Below are 23,627 nucleotides of genomic sequence, written 5' to 3' on the forward strand. Positions count from 1 at the left end.
TAAGCTTTTAAACAACTTATAAGATTTTTTGAGGAGCTTATAAGCTTAGTCAAACACATTCTAGTCTCCCTCTGAAAATTTAATTATACTTTCCCCCAAAAAGATTTTAAAACTATGCTTAGACCCCCTAAAAAAATTCTCTATTTACATTTAATCCCTTTTTGTCATGAATTTTGACAAAAAAATGCTGACATTTGTGTTAATATTATTATTTGTATAAATTTTAATTTACTCCTCATTTAATATTTCTATGTAATACTTTATATTTAGTAAGGAGTAAATGTAATATATATATATATATAACGTTAAAAAGATAAAATTATAGTAAAATATTATTTTCGAATTATAACTATTTGGACAACAAGTAGCCGATTATAAGTGAAAAAGTAGTCATTTTCTTGTAGTTTTTTACTTTTTATACGGAGTAAAGTTAACATCATTATTGTATATATTTGCTGAAGTACTAGATGAAGTACTTGAACAAGATATTTTCAAGAAATAGATACAATCTTACTTCAAATATAGAAAGTAAAAAATATAAAAAAATTAACTAGTTTTTCCATTCATTTATGAGTACTTTTACATCCAATGGCCATTTGAAAGCAATATTTTATTATAATTATAACATTTTGATGTTATATACATTATATTTATCCATTTATAAATATAAAAATATTTAAGGAGATGTTGAATGATGAATAAAATTAAAAATTTATGTAATTTTTTTACATTAATATTTTTTATTTAAATTATGAAAAAAATAGGATTATGTATAAGTAAAGAATTTGTATAGGAGATGCAAGCGTAATTGTTCTAAACTTGAAGGACCTAGTTATAAATTATAAAGAAAAAGTAACGCACAACTGTGTTCTGTTGTCGTCCTAAAACCTTGCAAAAACCAATCAAACATTAGGGGCCTTTGCTATCTAAAACCCTAAGAGCTCTTCCTCCGGCAATCTCGCCGTTCCCTCTCTCTCTCTCTCTCTCTCTTTCACAGGGAACACCCGCAGTCGCAGTAAGGAAATGGATATCGACGGAGGCGCAGCAGCTGCGGAAGGGTCCACGAGGCAAGTGCAAGTCCGTTTCGTAACTAAGCTAAAACCTCCGTACAGAGCGCCGCCGGTTTCCATTTCCATACCCGCCAATCTTACTCGCTTTCGCCTTTCTGCTCTCGTCAACAATCTCCTCCAGTCCGGTACTTTGTTTGTCCTCATTTTTTCTGTTTCTCTCTCAAGCTCTCTCTTTAAATTTGGCACTGAAGTTGAAAGAAATTGAGTTAGTCTACGGAGTTTTGATTGTTGAGTTGACTTTCGACACTCGACGCTGATTTGCGTATGATTTTGATTCTGCTTTCATTTATCAGCAAATGCTGATTGGAAACAGGAGCCTTTTGATTTTCTCATTGATGACGAGCTGGTCCGGATGTCTCTTGAAGAGTTTCTTCTTGCCAAAGGCATATCCGCCGTAAGTAATTTTGCCTTTATTAAGGCAATGGTACTTTTAGATTTTCAAGTTAAGATGAAACGTCATTTATCTAGAAATAACTAGAGTTTGATGATGTTTTAATTTACCGGACGACCTAGTTATAGCACCAGAGTTGATGTACTCGCGTGCCTGGGAATATAATCTTCTTTGCTTCTTTTCTCAGTAAGTTGTTTTTTGAGTGGGCAGGGAAATAAATTTCTCAAAATGGAACCAGCACGATGAAATATTATTTGCTATGGTTTTTGTGTGTGGTTGACATATATATATTTACCGACAATCTGTGACCTTTTACAGGAAAAAGTACTTGAAATTGAATACATTAAAGCTGTAGCTCCTAGGAAACAAGAAGAGCCTTCTTTGCACGATGACTGGGTTAGCGCAGTTGATGGTTCTGATGATGGGTATGCATTAAGTCTTCAAGAGTATTCATGGCATGTGATAATTGCATTCTTTTTTGGCTCATGTGAATATTAGCTATCTCATTCCACCTTAATTGATGTAAATTTGTTTCAGTAGTTAACTAAGTCATGTCAGTGGCAAAGCTGACTTCTTGTTTATCTGACAGGTATATTTTGACAGGATGCTATGATGGTCTTGGAAGGTAACTCCATAGAGTTGTCACCTTCTTTCGCCGTTTCTCTTTATTTTTGCTGCAGAAATTCCCTGATAAAATGTTATTTGGTTAATGCCTCATAGGATATGGAGAGCTGCTGGAGTTTGTTCACATATATTAGATGGGCATTCTGGCCCAGTTACTTCTGTTTGTGTCTTAAAGCCAAAAGGTAGGGATGGGTTCTATGTTATATAAGATGAAAGCTTCTTTTGAATTATGGGTGATGTTACATAAAATATCTTTTTGGTGTGGTTTTTTTTCTTTTATAAATATGTAGTTGCTGTAAAGTGTTCTATTGGTACTTACTACAAAGATCTTTTCTAGTGCTATTATTTAAACATATTTGCAGGGGGTAAAAATAATGCACTTGACAAAAAATTGAAAAGCTGGCGTCCTAGAATCTAGTTAGGATTTTCTGTGCCTTAAATTTACTTACTCGAAATTCATCCTCATTGATAAAGTTATGAGCACTACATCTTTAGCTTAAATCTTAGGAGACAGATATCATATGGGATGAATCACTTATCAAAAAGATGTATGCACAAGTTATTTTTCAAGATAAAGTTTGGAATTTTTTTTTATTTATATGCATAAGGCCTAAAGCTTATTTGTCTAATTGCAATCTTCTTTTATGACTATTTAATATGTTATTTCCTCAGCATCTGAGAGTGTCGTTGATCGAATTGTTGCTACTGCTTCTAAGGACAGGACATTAAGGTTGTGGAAGGTACATGCTGAAAATTTCTTTGTTGATGTGATAGTTTTCTGTTTAGTACGAGTACCATTTGTACCGAAAAGTTTGTCCTGATATTTTTTTCCACTCTGAAAGTTTGGTGCACAGGAGTCACTAGATCAACCAAATAAGATTAGAGCATTTAAAATATTACGTGGTCATACTGCTGCTGTTCAGAGCATTGCAGCAGAGCCTTCGGGTGATATGGTAGTTACTTTTGCTCCTTAAATTCTCATGCACGACATTATAATTCTTGTAAAGGAATTTCAGTGCTTTCTCACACTTACCTATTTCTCATCAGGTGTGTTCTGGTTCTTGGGATTGTTCTATCAACTTGTGGAGCGGAAATGCTTCCGACACTGAGAGTGGTTTAGTTTCAGTAAAGAAGAGGAAAAAGGATGGTGAAGATGAGGAACCTCAATCTGAGGTACCCTTATTGCCTATTGACTTAAGAGTTTCAAAGGATTATCAACTCGAAAACAGTTTATGGTGGCAAAATTTGCCTCAAGTTGCAGATGTTGGTGATCTCTAACTGATTAGCCATCTTTGCCCGCTGCATTATCTAAAAGAAAGTTGGCCTTCGCCTGAATAATTATATAAATATGAAGAGCAGTCCGCGTATATAATGATGGGATTTTAGCGTGATCATGAAATTTTAATCTATATCTCAACTTGTTCTGTTTGGTATATTGGGTGGAGTACCTTAGTCCACAAATAGACTGATGAGATTTATAAATTGTTTATATTTGCAATTCGATGTCAGGAAAAGTATTTGATGTGCAGCAGTCAATTTAGTGCTATGGTGGATTGAGAACAATGAGACTAAAACTTGTTCCAATGTGTGAATTGGTTTGTCAAAATGAATTTTATGCCTACAGATCCAACTTAGCTTCTCTGTGAAGAGTAAAGAATGGTTTTGGTTTTCCATGAAATACTTTCTTTGCTTTTGTTGATTGCAAAATTGTTGTAACTAAAGGGGCATATTAACAAATGTTGAATAACATCACTATACATCGCTGTGGTTCCTTTCTGAAATCGAAAAATAAATTTGAACCTCGTATATCTTTTATGTGGAACAGTTATCCCCTCCCTCAGTATTATATATACATTACATAGTTGTCATATTTGTTTGCAGGGAGAGGCTTTATCAACACTTGTGGGTCACACACAGTGTGTTTCTTCTGTCACCTGGCCGCAACGCGGAACAATTTTCTCAGCATCATGGGATCACTCTATTAGAAGATGGGATGTTGAGACAGGCAAAGATTCTCTAAGCATTGTGAGTGAGATTTACTATCCTCCCACTCCTTTAAACACTTCTAAAGAAAATAAAGCTGTTTATCTCCATACAGCACTTCCATTCATATGTTAGCTTCCATTAAGGGCCTGTACTTTGTTTTGCGATCCTGTTTGACGATGGTTGATATATCTACTACTGGAATCCCCTATACTTCTCACGTCAGATAAAGATTCTTGTTAGTTTTCTGATAAATTTTTTTTTTAGGGATAATGACATTTACTTGTATATATTTTTGCGCTATACCTATTGCGGGCCTAATGGAGCAATTATTTTTTCTTAAAATCAATTATTCTGTCATCATGGCCTCTATTTCATCTCTAGAAATATGATGTGAAAACGGTCTCAAAATCCACCGTAATCGGTCCAAGTTTAAAAAAATGTTGTAAAACATACATGTACATAATTTTGTCCACATTTATTTTCCATAGAAATTGTTTGTTGCAATTAGAACCACATATCAGATGCAATGGCTTTTGATTATTTTGATTATTATTTGGCCCGCAAACAGTGTTATCATTGTTGGTCATTAACAGATTTTGTCTTTCTTCACTTAGTTCTGTGGCAAGGTTATCAACTGTCTTGATATTGGAGGGGAAAGTTCTGCCCTCATTGCAGCTGGTGGTTCTGACCCTGTTCTTCGAATATGGGATCCTCGCAAGCCAGGTCTCTCTCTCTCTCTCTCTCCAGTCTATTCCATGGTACCAACCATCACAATTTACCTGTATCTTCTGAATTCTTTGAGCAGGAACCTTGTCTCCTATCTTCCAATTCTCATCCCATAATTCTTGGATATCTTCTTGCAAATGGCACCATAAATCATGGTTTCACCTAGTCTCTGCTTCATATGATGGAAAAGTGATGCTATGGGATCTGAGAACTGCGGTATATAGTTACTTCAATTCCTAATTATGCATCTATATTCATACTCTGTTTCTCAATCGTTTCTCTTTCTGCAGTGGCCATTGGCTGTGCTTGACACACACAAGGACAAGGTATCCCTCCAAACCCAAGGTCTCCAGATTGAGTTTCCATTTTGAATGTAAATAGCTTTGTAAATAATATGATACACACAATCTAGGTATTATGTGCCGACTGGTGGAAGGATGATAGTGTGGTCAGTGGTGGTGCGGATTCGAAGCTTTGCATTTCTTCTGGAATATTGGTACAGTGATCAATAGGTAAGCTCTGGCTCATGTCTGATTTGCATATTCGGAAACTGTATTTGTATACATTTTATTGAGTTCCTAACTAATCAAAGATTTAATGTTGATCAGGATTGAAAGAGTTGTCTATGCTTTGTGGGTGGTTATTAATATCTACCACATACCCAAATACTTAACTGAATGGTCATCTGCACCTATATGAGAAGCAATGGCAATGTGATCTGCTGGCTTTTACTAGGTGTAATGCTTTGTGGAAAGTTTTGATCTCGGCAATTTTGTTGCTGGAGCAAATGAGGTTCAATTTGAGGAAATATTCGAGGGTGAAGGCATGTTTCGGCTAGTGAAATAGATGGGTTCTTCGGATCAGCATACTGGAGTCGTTATTGGTGGTGTTATTCTTGAGACAATGAATCATAGAAGTCAGACCGTTTTCTCTAAAATTGTCTATCTCGAATCTCCTGTTTTAAATGACATTTTGAAGCAGGCTAACTTACGACATACATCCGGAAGTTCCGGAGCAAAGTATTTTACTTATTGATATCTTTAGCATTTCTGATTTAGACAGGCAGCAGGTGTGTGTTGTTGAATTCAATCATAATCAAATAGTTCAAAGATAAATCAGTAACCTTTGTTGCATTGCGTGATTGGGTTTTTGTTCAGAACAAATAATTCAATTTGAAGTTGTGGGTTTAATTGTCTCTCGGAGGATAGTCGCATGATGTTCTGGCTACCACTTGAACAAAGGAAAACAACGCATCAAGATCAGACCAGCTGCCATAACACATACACATAGGATGCTGTGGATGGTTAAGAAAGGTGTGTAATTGGATGGCTGGAAAAAGCATGCAGAAAGATAAAAACTCAAAAGGCACAAAAAATGGAGATGCGGGGGATCGAACCCCGTGCCTCTCGCATGCAAAGCGAGCGCTCTACCATTTGAGCTACATCCCCGTGTTAGAACTTAGTCCATTTGTCTCAAATAATTTGAAAAAACCAAATTCTTGTTAAATAGATTGTAATGGTAATTTTTTTTCTGAAAAGAAATTCAATATGAAAATAAAGCTTGTTTGGCGATTTCTTGGAAAGGAAATTTAATGGTTAACTCTACTCACTTCCACCAGTCCAGTTTAACGTAGGGATAGTAACGGAATTGGGTTTGGGGCGAATTTGATTCAAGAATCTCTTGCACCTGATATGATATCTATCTCGCTCCGGAAATGGGATTCCACAGGTTGAACCCCTGTAACCCACTATTTATTGAAATAAATTCCTATGTGCCTATTTTAATCTTTAAAATTTTAAATCTTTCAGACTATATATTACTTACATATACAATGAAACTACAAAGTATTTTAATTTGTAAAATATATACATATTATTTCACATATATATATACATATACTTCATATAATATATAGATATATACACAAAAAATATTAAAATAACCGAATTCGCTTTGAATTTAGGGTCAAAACACCAAAAACTTAAAACCCACCTCAAGACCCGGTTATAATTTTCTGAGCCCCAACCCAAATGGAGCGGACCCAGGCCATTGCCATCCTTTTAATTTTAATGTCTATTCTCCATTCATACAGTTCTAATTCACATAGGATAAATGTTCTCATTTTATTTAAAAGATGATATGGGTTATACCTTCGGTTCAGGTACCATAAATCATGAATCCAATGAGTAGAGAAAACACGATAATCAAATTACAAAACTTACAGTTCATCAAATAATTTCAGTAGCCCCAATTTCGACTTTACAGGTGAATACAACAAGGCTACAACAATTTGTAGTTCTTATTCAACTGTAGAATGACAAGAAGTTCCAAATCATAAAACAGTTGTTAACATACACAGCTAATCCTACCACAGAGCGTTTGAATCCTCGGAATAACTAAATTGACAAGACGAAAACCACAAGAACTTGCATTCGCCACACCTCAATAACTATTACTTGGACAATTTGAAGTACAAGATCACAGCAATAGCAATAACCAGGACTGTGATTATAGCACCAATAATCCACTTGTTCCGGTCCATCCTTCTTGAAATGTTGCTTATAATTTTCTTGCTCCTGCTTATATTGTCGTCCACGCCATGCATCTGGAACAGAAAGGTGTACACTGAGGCATGCTAAGTAGAACTTGTCCTAGATCTTTTCTACAGTCTAATATGACATTGCATCTTCAGATTGAGGACACTGAAATATGGTAAGAAAACGATAAAGATGAAGTAATACCGTGTTATTAGCATGTAAGAGAGACTGTCTCTGTTGATGTAAATCGTGAAGAAGTGACACGCCAAGCTCTTCTGTCTCCAGCATGACCTTTCTACTTTCCATGATCCGGTTACTGGAGTTATTCAATCTTTCAGTTGACATTAACAATCTGTCCCTTTGGTTGGCAGATACCTGTGGCAATCACCATTAGCATGTCAGCAAATTGAAAATTAAATTATCAGTTATAGCTCACTCCCAAGGAACTTGAACAGAAGAAGGGGATTCTTTTTCTGTATTAAATATCTTTGGATCAGAATTACATCATAAGGCCTAAAGTCACTAAATCCACAGGAAAAGACATAAGATCATACTAACAGAGAGTTGATATAGGGCAAAATGTATGTATTGTGTCATGGGCAATGCAATGCTGTACTTGTTTCAAAGGTTATGCATCACTTGAAAATGCAGGTGCTGAGTTAGAAGCAAGCACTGCGAAGTTGAGACATAAAATACCAAGGCACACTACTTTGCTGAAATATTTTGCAAGTAATCATCAAGGTGGGCGGGGGTGGTTAAAACTGAAGTGGATAAATGAAAAGCATAATGGAGAGATGTCATTCTGAAAGGCACAAACATACTGCCAATGTATCAGCCATCCCCGCCTCCAGCAGATCATCTCGGGCAGCCTGGTCCAAGTTTGTCGATGCAATTTGCTTTACCTCACTTTTCAAATTATTCAAATCAGATTTATACTCTCTCAGCTTGGCAAGAAGCACTGCCTTAATGTTTGGTTGCAAACCTCGGGCCTCAAGATCCATCTTCCGAATCTGTGAGAGATCATCAGCCAATCTCAGAAAGAGAGAGAGAGAAAATGTGAAAAGAGGAAAGAGAAAAATTTTCCGCAAAATGTTGGTCTGTACCAAAGCCTCTGCCGTATCCAATCCAGATTTTATTTCAGAAATCTTTTGCTTCTTTTGCTCTGCAAAGAAATGGGTTTTGATATCTCATGCAATCAACTTTATAGGAAGCATAAGAAAAATAACATAAATAAATTCAGAACTACATGGTACATAGTGAAAGATGCTAAGCAATATTGATGAGCATGACAAAAGAATCAAAATCATCCATCCAGCAACCAATTAATGATGCATACAGTAGGAGCAAGCACCTTCTCCATGTCCGAATGAAGGACATAAAATATTCTATCAGACAAGCCATATGATACCAGTGCAAGGGTTTGAATCAGTCCTCCTCAAAGTCGCTAGATGTAATCTTAGACAGTATTCTAACAAAGTGAGCGATCCATAGATAATTAACCCACAAGCAGTCGTGTACAAGAAATGCGAACAAGAATAAGTTAAAATTCCCCCCACAAATAGGCAGCTCCGTGACCATCACATCCCATAAATTTAGCTTCATGAGTTGGTAGCACTATAAAATCTGCAAAGCAAATTTCGAATTCCACTGGCGTCCGAACAATTAGATAACAGCATTTCGTCTCAATTCTCTGTTCAACTAATACCCACATTTAACAAAAAGCAAAAAGATGCCTAAACGAATGCAAGAACAAGCAAACATTAAACAAAAAAGAAAAAGAAAAAAAGCAAAAAAACATAAATTAAAAAGAAAAAAAAACAAAAAACAAAAAATGTTGGATTTCCACATAAAATTAGGGCTTGAGGTATTGAAGTAACCTCCATCAAGTAGACCAGCAGACGAGCACTTCTTCGACAAATTCGCAGAGAGCTCGCAATATTGCTTTTCGTAACCTTCAAATACCGCGCTCATGGTGAACTTTCTGATTAAATCGGCAGAAAAAGTATAAATTGACCCCCGATCGACCTTTTAATTGTGAAAATGACAGCACTATATCCGAAAACTCAACGATCTCGCATCGCCGATTAGAGTTACAATAATGGAACTAGACAAATTCAACAGAATCAAAAGAGGAAAAAAAAATGATCGCAAGAACCTGGTGGAAAATCCGGTTTTGTAATTTGAACAAATTGGGACAACGTTGGTGAGATTTCCGGGAGTTCGCTGTCAAAAGAGGACGCTCTTTTCACCAAATTTGTGGTTTATAACGAGTCAATGATCATCTTTCCAAGGAATTACTTTTCTACTACCTTCAAAATAATGTTCATATTTCTTTTGGACCTAATATATTTTTTACTTTATGATAATATTATTTAGTGCAAATTACGGTCTGTTTTTTTTTAAATTTATTTTAATTATTATATTTATAATTATTTAAAAAATTAATGATAGATATCACACTTTATCATAATACCGACCACTACTCTGCATCAAATTACTTTTAAACGTGTCCACGCACTAATACATATAAGCAGATTCACTATTATTTTGATAAAAAAAATTCATTTAATCAGAAAATAATTAATAATAAATCAATTGAAATAAAAATAAATTTTTATATAATATTTTTTATTAATTATCGATAAATTTTAATTAATAAAAAATATTTATTAAATAAAAACTTACATTCAAAATATTAAATATAATTTTCAAAGTCATACAGAATTCACGTGTAATCAGATCAAATTTTGTGAACTAAACTGTATAATTATCTCTTAAGATTATTACTAGCAAAGGCCCAACTTCTCTTACGACGTCGTCCGTTCTGGGCTCTGTATTCGACACACTCAACTCAGTGTGGGCTAAGTATTTGGGCTTTAGCCCAAATCATCTTTCAGCCTCATCAAAGGCCCAATTGAGAGGACGTTTGTCTGAGTTTATAAGTTCTTTTTAAAACATCTTATTAGATGCTTACGAGCTTATAAGATGCTATAAAATATTTAATAATTTTTTTAAAAGAAAGTTTATAAGTTCTAAAACTAAGATGTTAGAACTTTATAATTTTATTTTTTTAAAAAAAATATAGTTGCGGACTTATTTATGAGATTTTAATAAATTCATTTAAATTAAATACAAATTTGATATAACTTACATTTTATAAAGTTCATAATTTTATTTTATTCAAACATTTCACGATGAATTTATTTTAAAAATAAAATTTAGCCTAAAAAATATATTACAAAATGTACGAGCTTATAATATTTTTTAAATAAACTTAGCCAGAGATACTCTATTTTCATTGTTATTTAAGTATTTTAGCGTGATTAAAAAGCGGGTTTTGTGTGTTGACAACATTTGGAGGATTTTTGATACCCTATAACTGGCTTATGCTTTTAAGTCTTAATTAATTAGCTTTTTTATATATATAAGTTTATGTTTGAGAGAATTATGACCGTTGATTTCTTCCTAAACCTCCACGTGGAGCAACAACAATAGCGCATTGACACCTTCTCTTGACACTACACTATACACTACTTCCACTTTTATATTAGACATCTCACAGCCGATAATTAAAGCACACTCGATACGTGTATATAATTTAAAATTTTATTATATTTATTTAAATAAATAAAATAGATATAAAATAAAAATAATTGATCGAAACTGATAAAATAAAATTATTCTAAATATGTATAAAGAAAAAGCTACTGACAGAATTAATTAATTAAAGGGAAAATTGTTTATAAAAGAAATAAATATAATTTCAATTGTTTTAATGAATGCAAATCTTATCGATCAAACTCAGTGACTCTAAAATCTTGAACCTTAATAAATCAGCATAACAGACTGAATTCCAGACACTGAAAATCTTACATGTCTCTTCTTTTGTCAATCTAACGGACCATTATTTTTTGTGTAATTTCAATAAAAATAAAATAAAATTGATGTAAAATAAGAGACAGCTACATATAGAGAATGGTTCAATCGACAGAAACCCGAAATAGAGTGCATGAATTGTGTAGTTTGACGGTAGAATTTCAAACGATCATAACTTTTGATCCGAAAGTCGATTTACTTACATACGTGATAGTCTTTTCAAAAAGAACCCAACACTTCATCACTATGTCATGAAGGTCTGAAAATGTCACTATATATGCTGTTTGGGTGACACACAAAATCTGACGAAATATAATATATATATATATTTATACTATTATAAAAATATCTTTTATCGTATTAATTTTTGAACATTCAATTTGTTTTTTCATTTAAAACAATTCTGGTCATAATAATGATTTCAATATTTTTTTATTAATTTTATAATTATATTTTTTTTCCTCTTAATTCACTTCTCCACATTTCTCTCCCACCTTATTTCTTCATATTTGTTTTACAATTAAAAATTGATTATTTTCACAATTTTATTTTTTCGTTTTGTACCATATTTTTTTTTATATGCTCGTGAAGATCACACATAACAATAACTAATATATATATATATATATATATATGTAATGCAATATATAATTGCTGTGCCGGTTACCATCTCCGTCACCTTTGGAAAAATCGCTTACTTAGCTTTCATCAACCAACGACAAAAATTGACTTTTTAATAGTGAAGTGCTCCATTTTTATATAATAGTACAATATAGGAATAATTACACCCTCCTTCTTTAGAATTTGATGTAATTATATGTAAATTTTTTTGTGGTTTGAGAAATTACATTTAGTACCCTTAAAATTTGTTTTTATCTAACAAATAAATCCCTTCGTTAGTCAACATTTACCGAATTTGCTGATATTAACAAAAAAATAGGAAAAAATATCTATATTTATCCTGACTGACTTATTACAGATTTATTATAGGTCAAATAAATATTTTATGATCAAATTACCCTTATATGTCTTCATGTATTAATGCATGTAAGGAGGTATATCTTCATTGTTATAAGGGTAGTTTAGTTATAAAAAAATTGTTTGACCTACAATAAGTCAATCGAAGATAAATATCAATTTTCATTCAATTATTTTGTTAATATTTAGCAAATTCAGTGAATTTGGCTAACAAAGTGAATTATTTGTTAGATGAAAGCAAACTTTAGAAGTGGTAGATGTATTTTTTCAAAGCATAAAAGATTTATGTGTAATTATACCAAACTCCAAGAAAGAAGAATATAATTATTCCTATAATATATTATAACTTAAGATATTTAAATTATTAATGTAATTAATGAAGTTTGGACATGTTTTTGAGAAATTATATGGTAATACAAACACTTTAGACTTGTCGCAAATTCGACTGTTTTAAGCCTCTAAATGAAGTGGGTCTTGGCTGGGGTTAAGTTAGCCAGACTCATGAAAATTCTTATCTAAATTAAATTTGATTGTACTAAATAAATTACAAATTAAATATAATATATTTATCATGTGATTGACTATATTCCTAAACTGTATATCAATCACACGTCAAGAGTATTATACAAACTATATAATTGATTAGATTCGACTTAATCAGGTTTGAGTTAGAATTTCCCCCGACTTGTTGTCAAGTCTAATAATATCTTAATTTTGTTAACAGGAGACATCATTGGAAGCAAGAAACTCACTGTTTGGCTAGGTCAAAGCATACACGGAATGGATTTATTATATTTGATTCGTCGTTTTTAATTATATCATCAATTTGATACACTTGTCATATAATTAAATTAAATTTGACTGAACGACTAAACATATTTCATGATTAATATAGTATACAATGGAAGACCATTTCAGCTCTAAATTCTTATCCTTTGACAGGATCTTCCTAATTTGCACATATAAAACCAACCATTCCCACATCAAACTAACATGATCAGCAAACAATCCACAAGCCCAAGAGACACTCTTTAAACTTTACTAACGCAACCCCCCCGACCCCGAGATCATCAACAACTAAAATGGCTAGGAAAAGAAAGGCAGTGGAGGAGTTGAAGATCAGCCCCGGTGAACAGACGGCCGATGAGATGGTGAAGGCTGCAGCATTAGGGGGAATTACACGAGCCCGGAAGCGGTTCGTGGGGGTTCGGCAGCGGCCGTCAGGGCGGTGGGTGGCGGAGATAAAGGACACCATACAAAAGATAAGAGTGTGGTTGGGGACATTTGACACGGCGGAGGAGGCGGCCAGGGCCTATGATGAGGCGGCGTGTTTGCTTCGTGGGGCGAATACAAGAACCAATTTCTGGCCCTCTTCTTCCAGTACAGTTCTCCCTTCCAAAATCACAAACCTTCTCCTCAGCAGGCTCAAGGCAAGAAACGATAACACTAATTCCAGTTCTAACTCATCCTCATCATCAGTTTCTTCTTCAATTCCTTGTACTGATGAGAAGCAGAGAATGGACTACGCAGATCGTGAAGAGCCTGAATTATTAGAATCCAACTTCCCTGATTTTCTCCACGACCCTGATGAGGATTTTTCCCTGGAGAATAACAGCAGGCTGATTAATGACTTCAGTAGTTTCGATCCTGGCATGCCACAAACTGAGAGTGATATGTCAAATGATTTCCCTGGAATCGTGGAACTGGAGAATGAAGCTGAGGAAGAAAACTGTGCAAGCTCGGAAGTGGTGGACTTGCAGTTTGTTGATGACATCATCGGGTCTTCAATTGAATATTCACCTTTTGAAATTGCTGAGGAGATCTCAGGAGGAATGGAGGACGAACCCCTGACGCTGACTGAGGCCATGAAGAGGATGAACTACGAGAGGAAGTTTTCAGCTTCGCTCTATGCCTTTAACGGGATCAGTGAGTGCCTGAAACTGAAGCTGAAATCGCCTGTCGACAGGTCTGATCAGGTCTCCAGGCTTCGGAACGCGATAAATGAGAAAGTTGAGCAAAAAGAGAAGATGGAGAATGAGGATGACAATTGCCTTAATCTTGATGGAGAATTGTCCCTCTGGAGCTCCATCGATCTTCCGCCTATATGCTTTGTTAGTTAATTTGCCGACACACGGATGATTCCTGTCATGATGACAATGTAATAGGCTTGCAACCATTCTTTAATTGTATTGCACCGCCAATATAAGTTTGGAAATTTTGATCATTTATGAAAATTAGAGACTAAGTTGGTGGACTTAAATTGGAGTCCTCGAGCCCTCCTGTGTTTGCCTTGTTGGTTAGAGAATACGTGACTTCAGACATGGCTGGATAAGGTGCTTTTTTTGTCCAAAAATAATCTGAGGGATAGACCGTTTAAAAATGATAACATCAAGATAAATTTAAAGGGATAAAGTGATTCTGAAGGCAAATTTTAAAAACCAACTATAATATTTATCCAAATTTATTATATATATCCAAACTTCATGGAGTGTCAGCGTAATTCTCTGACAATATTAAACATATTTTCGCCTAGCAAGACATAACCTTAATACTGAATCAGAAATTAACATGGAAACATCAATAGTATGCAAAATCATCTTCTTTCATTGGTGGGAAGTATGATAAGGACCCTCACCATCAGCAGAATATTGTGCGAACTTGGATATATCTAAGAACAGAAGAACAAAATTCTGATAACCATCGAAGCATAGATGGAGAGGAGAAAGACTAGCAGCAAACTGCACAAGATGATCTTTGATTTAATTATTTTGCATCTGGCAAACTGCAGCTGACTTAGCTTAACTATCAGAATTTAAGGGTTGGAAAGATTCCTTTCGGATGCATAAAACTATGATAAGCAAAGTTAAAACAGTTTATAAAAGGAGAACTTGTCGTTGCAGGAAACCAAGTCCAACAAAAACATCGGCTTGGCACGACGTTCATCTCAAAGCCAGGGGACTTGGCGCTTAGCTGGTGACAATTATATATACAGCATCAACTTCTAATCCCCCACCTGGATCGATACGAGCTCTGACACAGAAACTTAGAGGACGCGAAGCTGAGCAAGGAAGGCGGCACAAAGATCAAGAAAAAGGAACTGTGGCCCCTGAACTCTCTGCAGATCAAGCAAATATTTGTCTTCGCGGGTTTTGTAAAGCTGAAATAAGATTAGACAAGTTGGGCCAATGACCATTAGAAGGGAGCCATTTAAGTAAAGAGTAAAATGGATTGCGGAAACTGTTACCTGCACTTCAAATTTGACAACATTCTGTGGCCTAATACTGCCATCATTCTCAATGATACCAGATTCATCACCGTAATAGTTACTGTCGAGCATCGAATTGTTGAGTGTTCCTTTACTGTGACCAGGACTGCCACGATTCCATCTGCATTTCATGTTGTAGTGTCCAATCTTTTTCCAGTACACATTCAATTCTTGCAGAGCTTTGAGAACTTCTGTCATTATCTCACGAGGATGGGCTCGAGACTAGTTCATCAATCAGATGAATAGAAATAAATATCATGATCAGTGAAGGCTTAGACTATTGCGACAGGGAATGGTATAGTGAACAACAAATACACCAAGTCAATCTTGAATTCTCAATAGGGTTAACAGATGAAAGTGAACATTCTTGTGCGAGTTTTTATGAGATATTTTTCAATCCAAGAATCACACTATAAACCTTACCCCTCTCTGATTGATAGCTCGTGTTCTTCCAAGACAAGCTCAATTTGCATATACTCATACTCTTGAGAGTTAATTGCAAAAGGCAAGGCAACAAACCTGGAGTCCAAGCGCCCATTTTCTGTCGACTGGAAACTGCCTTCCTCCAAATTGCTGATAATCAATGGCTCCAGGAAGCCGTTGCCCAACAGGAGATGCTACAGTCTCACTTGGATTCATGCGATTATACCCAAATTCCTACAGAAGCAGAGAATTACTCAAACATGCCACATTTGGAAAAAAATTTTCATATGAATATTAGTGGGCCAAGATGATAAAAGAAGTTTGGAAGATAGAAATCACAATGACATGATCTATGGAACCCATAATAGTGAAAGAATGGACAGATGACAGAATAGAAAAGCTAGCTTTTCCTTTATGAATATAAGAAAGAAAACCACAGCCTTAGTCATCAGCAAAAGTTAAAAAGCGCACCATGGTCTCCTGAAATTCAGATCCAAGGTAGCCACTGGAAACACGAAAGCGATTGTCTAGCAGCAAATAGTATGTGACAGTACCCTGAAATAAGCCAGAAAATAAGAAAACTTGAAGATCAGGATGTATATGATACAATCACAGCATTCACCTCATTTTGAACCCTGTTTCGAAGAGAATCTGAAAGTACATTCCTGTCAAATCCCATCTTAACCACTTCCTGGAGAATCTCTTCATCAATCTGCGCATATGAAATATATATTTAAATTAAACCACGACTTAGTTACTTGTAACAATTGGTTACCGTAAACACATGCCACCAGAGAATCAGATCAAAGAAATAAGCAGAAGTTTGCCAAATTAAGCACAGTCAACACTAGGTACACATGCACAGATGAAGAATGGAGATAAGAGATTCAGAATTTTGTACATTTTTTTATGTTCCTGGAATTGACTACATGCAGAGAAGACTTCTATTACTTTTAAGGATCTAGATATGGGATTCAAAGTCCAACATACCTTTTTAGCTTGCTGCGCTGTATCAGGTGGTGGCACTGCCAAATAGCGTGGCAGATGAGCTTGGAACCATGGGTGTGCACGAATCTCAGGAATAGTCATTCGCTTCATAGGATCAACTATAAGCATCCTCGGAATCAAATCTCTAGCACCGGCAGATAAATGGCTTGGAAGAGTATATATTCCACCCTATAGATAAATTAAACAAGAAAAGATGGTGTAGTTCAGTAGTATCTGATGTTATACTTTTGACTAAACATAAACATAAACATAAATTAATAATAACTATTTTCTATGATGCGTAGATGAGATTGAGAACATGGGCAAGAATCTATAAATCGCCTGAGAGTACCTTAATTTTCTTGAAAAGGTTAGGAATGTTTTCATCATCAAATGGAAGGGTGCCACAGAGAAGTGCATAGAGAATAACACCACAGCTCCACACATCCACTTCAGGACCGGCATATAGTTTACCAGATATAACCTATTCACGAGATGCATAACAAAGCCTTTCAAAATGCTGTACTGATTATGTTCAAAGATTCTGCAATACACATTTCTTCTAATGCTCTAAGTACCTCTGGCGCAGCATAGTTGGGGCTTCCACAGCTCGTCTTCAGGAAATGACCGTCACGCATGATATTACTCAAACCAAAATCAGCAATCTTCACATTGCACTTAGAATCCAAAAGCAAGTTCTCAGGCTTCAGATCTCTATGAACCACCATATTCCTATGGCAGTACTCCACTCCAGAGATTATCTGCAATCCCAGCAAATAGTCAAAGTTTAAAGACAAAAGCATTGACATACAGGCTTAAATAAAAGAAACACAGCGATTTCTAAACAAAGGGCATCTAACCTGCTGAAAGAAGATGCGGGCTTCCTCCTCATGTAGTCGGCCCTTCTCGACAATATAATCAAACAACTCACCAGACTTTACATATTCCATCACAACGTATATATCTGTATTCGTCTCCACGACTTCATATAGACGTATGATATGGGGATGCATAAATAATCTCAAAATTTTGATTTCTCTTCTAACTGCAAGAAGACACCAACTCTTAAAAGAGCTCAGCATGGTTTAATATAACTTCATTCAGCTAACTTCTGCACTACTCTAAATAGAAAAGATTGCAAAATAAACCACTCGAACATTAAAACGATGTACATACGTGGACACCTAAGTTCTGCTATGCTACTCAAAGAAGTCTTCCGCGGTATAATGTTTGTCTCACATGTACATTAAAAGAGATTGAAAACCCATTTTTTAGGCAAAAACTAGAACCTAATATTTGGAGCCTCACAAACTGAAATACTACTACTGGATTGGGGCATCGAAAGTCATCAGCTATTCTCCAAAAGAATTGAGCAAATCTCCACACAGAGTGAAACCAGAGTAGATGTATACCAAATATAATCTAATACGATAAGAAGGAATCATAAAATATTTTCAGTTTTAGATTGCTGCAAAATGTTTGTGGGGAAGAATTCACCTTGAAAAGCGTGAAGCAACTGAAGATCCAGAAGATATAACAAATCATTTCTCAACAATAGGCTTCAAATGGAATTAGACAAGTCAAAGAAACATAGTTTGCTTGTTAGCTTGCTCACCTTTTTCTTCCATATCCATATTCTTTATTTTCTTGCGGTTAAGGATCTTGACAGCAACCTTGTGCCCTGTCAATGCATGTTCAGCAATTTTAACTTTACCAAATGAGCCGATTCCAAGAGTTTTCCCTAGCTTATAGTTCCGCATGAATGAATCCACACTACTACCATCTTGGGTTGATCCGTCCATCTTCCTGGATCCATATCACAAATGGAGTTAAAGAATAAAGAAAAAATCAAACCCCTCAAACCTAAAATCAATATGTAACATCTTGATAGCAGCAAGTCATAGGTTCCAATTTTCATTTTCCAAACTCAGTCATATGATAACAAATGAAACCACAAGTAAGCAAAAACCAAAGCATCCATCCTCATTGCTGATGGATGAATTTAGCAATGCCCATATCAACAAGTGCCTTCCAGCTGATTGAAGAGAATGCAATACAACCAACCATTTTGGGGCTAAAACTATTCTGATTCAAATGCTAGCACAAACCATCACCAGGTTCAAATTTTTGAAAGCAGACAAATTTCCCATTCGACACACTAAGTGAATTTGGGGCTAGATTGCGCTTCATTTTTACAGCGAAATCTAAAATTCCTTCTTCCCCGAATAAACGTACTCCAGAAAATAGCAATCAAATGCAAATTAAACAATAATCATCTATTTTAACTTAGAAAACCAGCAACCCAAAGTCCAAATTCACAAACTAAAACCCACAAGCGAACCAATTCATCACAATATCCTAATATTTATCAAAAAGCACTTCACTCCATACCCGAAAGCTCAAACCTTTAACACTGGAACACGAGATTTTTTCCCAAAATCGCAAACTCACAACTCCATAAACTCGCATGAACCCACTACAGATCTGGACAATTCATGTAAAATATTAAATGAGAAAGCTAAACAATCACATAGAGGAGAGACTAATACGTACACTCTTCAATTCCTTCACTTGAAAAATCACGAGCAAGTAAGCTTACACAGAAACAAACGACGACGAAGAGCAGCAGACAGAATCCCAAATGGAGAAGACTGAAGCTGGGGGGGCAGAAAAAGAAATTAGGAAAAATAAATGTATGTGAAAGGAATGATACAGTGCGGACGAGGGGTACGGGGATTGATTGCCTCCTCCAATGGAGGTATGAGGAAATGATGACGCAGAAAGCGAACGCCGGTACTTGGGTCTCTTGTTATTTGTGTTGGAATTTTATTATATATTTTTCTTTCTCCCTTGGAGTTGTAACTATTATTATTTTATTTATATTGCAATAACTTATGCTAATGAATATAATGACAATTGAGATATTTGTCAATGGAAGTTAGTATTTTTTATTTCATTTTTTTAAAGAAAATTAGATGTGTTTGATCCCAAGTTTGACATACAATACTAACAATATTTTTGTTTTTTTTTTAATTAATAAGGCATGTTATAGTTAACTTGGGCTCCACTGCTATTAGGTTATAAATTAAAATTCAACAACATATAAGTTTTTATTATACTCTAATATCATTATATTTTGACTTTGATAATTGTTAAATATTTCATATCAAAGATTTAAACGTTAGTAGTTATATTTATCTTCAATTGAAATCGTAATCTACTTGAAATAGATTGCTAAAAGGAATATTTGATTTTTCTTTTCTCTTTTGCATTTTGTACAATAAATTGACTACAATTTGTTAGTTTACACCTTTGCTTAAGTGATGAAGGTTTAAGCCCAAATTTTCAGAGTTGAGATTCCAAAGCTCCTAAAATTTTATATTTTGACAAAATTATTTTTAAAAAAAAATTCAAATGATCGCATATGATAAGAATTTTAAAATCTATAGTATTGTATAAAACAGTTCAAAATTAGAGTTGTGAAATGTAAAATCCCATGAAAAATTTCAAACTATTAAAAGATAAAAAAATTGTTACTGGAGATTTGAATTTGTAGCTTTAAATCCATCAATATATAGATAGATAGATAGATGTATAAGTTTATGTTTTGGTTTCTCTTTACAAATTATAAACAAAGTGGTGTTTGCGCACATGCAAGTCTTCCTGCAAATGATTCTTTGCTTTCTTTGATTTTCCCTCCAAAAGAAAGGAATCACTTACAACTGATTAGAGAGTATTATCAGCATTTCTACGTGCCACTTAGTTTGGACAATGATGGAACCCCACCCAAGCAGCAATCTGCTAGAAATACACATAATAATGCCTTGAGAGAGGGATAGAAAAAGAGGTGGGCTCTTTAGATAATAGTATCAGAAGACTATCCTTTTCAAGAATAAATGCATAGGTTTCCTCCTTAATACTACTCCATAATTCTCATGTCATTAGCACTTAAAACTTCAGAAATGTCCAAGTACAAATTCTTCCTATGCTTTCGGTTCAAAACCCGTTTCTACAAACGCATATATTCTACAACCAACAACAGGATGCAGATTTTGACAGCAATAAGCCAATCCCTCCTGAATTTCTAACATCTCCATTGTCGGGTTGCTGCTATTAAAAGGTTCGACCAGGATCACGTGTATTTTGCAGCATATGGAACCGGATTTCTGCTGAACTCAATGGAAAAATATACAAAGCACTCGTTTCTAGATATACAAACGGAGCATAACGATAATTGTTCTTCAGAAAGAATCTTTAAGCCATAAGGAAACAAAAAGGAAATAGAATAAGGTTGAAACTAAACTGATTAAACACCAACGAGCAGTTGAAACAACCAGACCTCAATAGTCAGGAATTGAGGCAAAGCGGTATCCTTGGGCACCTCTCCAGGAGTAGTAAGCAATCCGAGTCTCGTAGAAGCCTGTGACCAGTTCATAAGAGTTAATATAAAATATGGCCGTTGCTCAAGCAAACTACAGAAATAAATATATTAGTATTGATATATAAATGAAGCATTGGCAGATGCTAATGTGTCAGATCAACGGCCTATAGCTAAAATGACAATACAACTAATCAAAATGAAGAGCTTCAATTCAATATAATGCAGCATATAGATTAATCAGTGCAACATAAAAGAGGCCCATGTACACACTATATAGTAACTTTAATGGTACTAAATAATAATGAGGACATATTGGGATACCTGGCACAAAGGTAAGTAGCCCCAGTCCTAAGAGGCCGTATGCTTGTGAGAGCTCCCCACCCATGTGACCAGTGAAGATGAAAGTTGCAAGCAAAAGAAGCAGGCATCCAAGGAGGAGCAAAAAAAGTGCAAGACATATCGACTTCCAAGGAATCTTGTCATAGGTTCTGGGTGTATAATCGAATCTAGGATCATGTCGGCTTTGGCTGCTGTCATTATAATAATCATCTTCATCAACAGCAAGACGACTATAGCGGATATTTCGTTTAGATGCCATATTGTTCAACTCACTCCGAGTTATGCAAATCTCACTCAAAAACCTCGTGCTGGAATACAAATAACAGCTTCAAAACAAAAATAGGAAAGAGATTAGTCTAGAAAAAGCAAAACTTATCGACTAACAAAATGAAACCTCCAATAAAGAAAAGTCTGTCTGATAACTATTTCATTAGCTAGGCATCTCTAATGATCCCATGAAATCAAGACCTCCCACCCTCACCTCTCTATTTCCCTAGCAAAAAGTTCAAAAGGGAAGACCTTCAAAAGTAACTTTCCTCCATTAACTTACGAAAATGTATTCACTTCTATTGAGACTTGATGCAGACCATCATCCTTAACTCCATGGTATAAACTTTGTATTTGTATTCAACCTTTGCTATTTTTAACCAATTTGGGTGATGGAAACTTTATTTTGCATTATAGACCTATAGTGAGTGAATTTTGAACTCTGCAAATGGATCAACAGGATGCAGTCTCACATTCAGAAAGCTTCAGAAACTGCAGTAAACTAATGCATTACACCAAGACGTTAGGTAAGCAACAAATTAGAGCCCTCAAGGCTTAGTCACCAGTTGTCCAGAAGCCATAGACAAAGAAACAAAGCTGATAGACGGACAAGCAGACTAGCTGGCAATGGATATAAAACTTTATAGCTTCAAGTACGATCTCAGAATTTTGATTATTGAGTCATCTGTCAAGAGTGAAAACTGTTCTAATATTTAGTAAAGTAGTTCTTGCGTCAAAGGGTTATAATTGGAGCCAATAGTGAAGAAATCACCAGAGATGTTTGATATGTCCGAATTATGAAAGCTTTCCATTCAACCAACAGAGAAGTTCCTACATACTTGTGCTATAGGTTGCATTATCTACCTTCAAATGACACTCAATATCAGATTCCAAGCCGTCATTCTAGAACCTGAAATCCCCCAATTTTCCTTACATGGTATCCTCATTTACACATCAGAACACAGAGTATTAGTATTAAACTTCACAAAACCTCGTGAATCCATGAAGATAATCCTTTCCTTCCCGGACGCATACCAATGTCCAAACAAATAAGAAGCAGAGCTATTATCATTTATCATCAGAAGTAATAGTATTTCCCAGCAAGCACGAACATCAAAATTTTGTAAGATCTCTCAAATCCACAACAATAATCCTTCCACTAAGAAGCTAAGAGCCTAAAACTATCCAAAAAAAAAAAAAAAAAAATTAAGGATTTCAGAAATTAACCATAAGATGCAACACTATTCACCACAGAAACGGAGAAGTCCCTGCCGGCAAGGGGAACTGGGCGACCAACGGCGAAAGGTCAACCCGTAGAAAAGTAGCGGCACACACCAAGAAAGGCGGCGTATCGAGATAAATTGGATCAATTCTCTGAACTATCAAGTATTGGAAAAGAGAGTAGATGTCAAAGTTAAACCAACGGTCAGCGGCGGCGACACCGTGTGGGGGCGGATGTGGACAGGTGAGGATCACGACTAGCTTGGATTACAGTGAATAGATTTTCGACATAATCAAAAGATGTAATTGGGCCTACCGTGGGCCTTTCTACTAAGTAAGCATCTCTGGATCAGGTTTAACTTGCTCTTCTGGGCCTGGGGATTGGGGCAATCAACCCATGGATAAGCCCTCATACACTTCACCCAATGTAAATAAATCAAGTCCAGTCCAACAAATTAACATACATGTTTCTTTCTAATTATTATTATTATTATTATCAAATTTTATTTTTTTTTATTTCAACTTGATTTAATTATTCGAACTTTTAGTTTCTTAT

The 23,627-nt window shown here is 35.2% G+C and overlaps 5 protein-coding genes and 1 non-coding gene across 10 annotated transcripts; 2 read left to right on the forward strand and 4 right to left on the reverse strand.

The window, feature by feature from the left end:
* On the forward strand, nucleotides 889-5,862 carry LOC105167617 (ribosome biogenesis protein WDR12 homolog). Its single transcript, XM_011087390.2, has 14 exons — nucleotides 889-1,195; nucleotides 1,364-1,464; nucleotides 1,780-1,886; nucleotides 2,051-2,086; nucleotides 2,182-2,267; nucleotides 2,758-2,825; nucleotides 2,928-3,038; nucleotides 3,133-3,258; nucleotides 3,967-4,110; nucleotides 4,686-4,794; nucleotides 4,877-5,013; nucleotides 5,088-5,123; nucleotides 5,210-5,309; nucleotides 5,406-5,862. The coding sequence occupies exons 1-13, from the start codon at nucleotides 1,024-1,026 to the stop codon at nucleotides 5,300-5,302; spliced, it is 1,326 nt and encodes a 441-aa protein (XP_011085692.1). The 5' UTR covers nucleotides 889-1,023; the 3' UTR covers nucleotides 5,303-5,309; nucleotides 5,406-5,862.
* TRNAA-UGC lies at nucleotides 6,173-6,245 on the reverse strand. The gene has a single exon. It is a non-coding gene; the product is annotated as a tRNA-Ala (tRNA).
* On the reverse strand, nucleotides 6,986-9,648 carry LOC105167618 (vesicle transport v-SNARE 11). Of its 2 annotated transcripts, XM_011087391.2 has the most exons (6): nucleotides 9,490-9,648; nucleotides 9,212-9,315; nucleotides 8,438-8,496; nucleotides 8,156-8,344; nucleotides 7,539-7,709; nucleotides 6,986-7,402 (listed from the first exon to the last, which is right to left on the reverse strand). In XM_011087391.2, exons 2-6 carry the CDS (start codon nucleotides 9,303-9,305, stop codon nucleotides 7,250-7,252), a joined length of 666 nt encoding a protein of 221 aa, XP_011085693.1. In that variant the 5' UTR covers nucleotides 9,306-9,315; nucleotides 9,490-9,648; the 3' UTR covers nucleotides 6,986-7,249. The 2 variants fall into 2 exon arrangements, with proteins under 2 accessions (XP_011085693.1, XP_020552095.1); XM_020696436.1 differs by having other exon boundaries at nucleotides 9,212-9,630.
* Nucleotides 13,084-15,269, forward strand: LOC105167730 (ethylene-responsive transcription factor 3-like). The gene has a single exon (XM_011087550.2). The coding sequence runs from the start codon at nucleotides 13,271-13,273 to the stop codon at nucleotides 14,306-14,308; it is 1,038 nt and encodes a 345-aa protein (XP_011085852.1). The 5' UTR covers nucleotides 13,084-13,270; the 3' UTR covers nucleotides 14,309-15,269.
* Nucleotides 14,826-19,640, reverse strand: LOC105167619 (SNF1-related protein kinase catalytic subunit alpha KIN10). 3 transcript variants are annotated; one of them, XM_011087395.2, is made up of 12 exons: nucleotides 19,463-19,640; nucleotides 19,255-19,347; nucleotides 18,479-18,669; nucleotides 17,724-17,908; nucleotides 17,442-17,624; nucleotides 17,216-17,347; nucleotides 16,867-17,052; nucleotides 16,499-16,588; nucleotides 16,348-16,431; nucleotides 15,973-16,110; nucleotides 15,433-15,675; nucleotides 14,826-15,345 (listed from the first exon to the last, which is right to left on the reverse strand). In XM_011087395.2, the coding sequence occupies exons 3-12, from the start codon at nucleotides 18,663-18,665 to the stop codon at nucleotides 15,232-15,234; spliced, it is 1,542 nt and encodes a 513-aa protein (XP_011085697.1). In that variant the 5' UTR covers nucleotides 18,666-18,669; nucleotides 19,255-19,347; nucleotides 19,463-19,640; the 3' UTR covers nucleotides 14,826-15,231. The 3 variants fall into 3 exon arrangements, with proteins under 3 accessions (XP_011085697.1, XP_011085696.1, XP_011085695.1); XM_011087394.2 differs by lacking the exon at nucleotides 19,255-19,347; XM_011087393.2 differs by lacking the exon at nucleotides 19,255-19,347 and having other exon boundaries at nucleotides 19,417-19,639.
* On the reverse strand, nucleotides 20,700-23,340 carry LOC105167621 (transmembrane protein 230). Of its 2 annotated transcripts, none has more exons than XM_011087397.2 (3): nucleotides 23,100-23,340; nucleotides 21,566-21,909; nucleotides 20,700-21,283 (listed from the first exon to the last, which is right to left on the reverse strand). In XM_011087397.2, the coding sequence occupies exons 2-3, from the start codon at nucleotides 21,840-21,842 to the stop codon at nucleotides 21,204-21,206; spliced, it is 357 nt and encodes a 118-aa protein (XP_011085699.1). In that variant the 5' UTR covers nucleotides 21,843-21,909; nucleotides 23,100-23,340; the 3' UTR covers nucleotides 20,700-21,203. The 2 variants fall into 2 exon arrangements, with proteins under 2 accessions (XP_011085699.1, XP_011085698.1); XM_011087396.2 differs by having other exon boundaries at nucleotides 23,078-23,339.

The sequence above is a fragment of the Sesamum indicum genome, linkage group LG8, assembly GCF_000512975.1.
Source record: "Sesamum indicum cultivar Zhongzhi No. 13 linkage group LG8, S_indicum_v1.0, whole genome shotgun sequence".
Lineage (NCBI taxonomy): Eukaryota > Viridiplantae > Streptophyta > Magnoliopsida > Lamiales > Pedaliaceae > Sesamum > Sesamum indicum.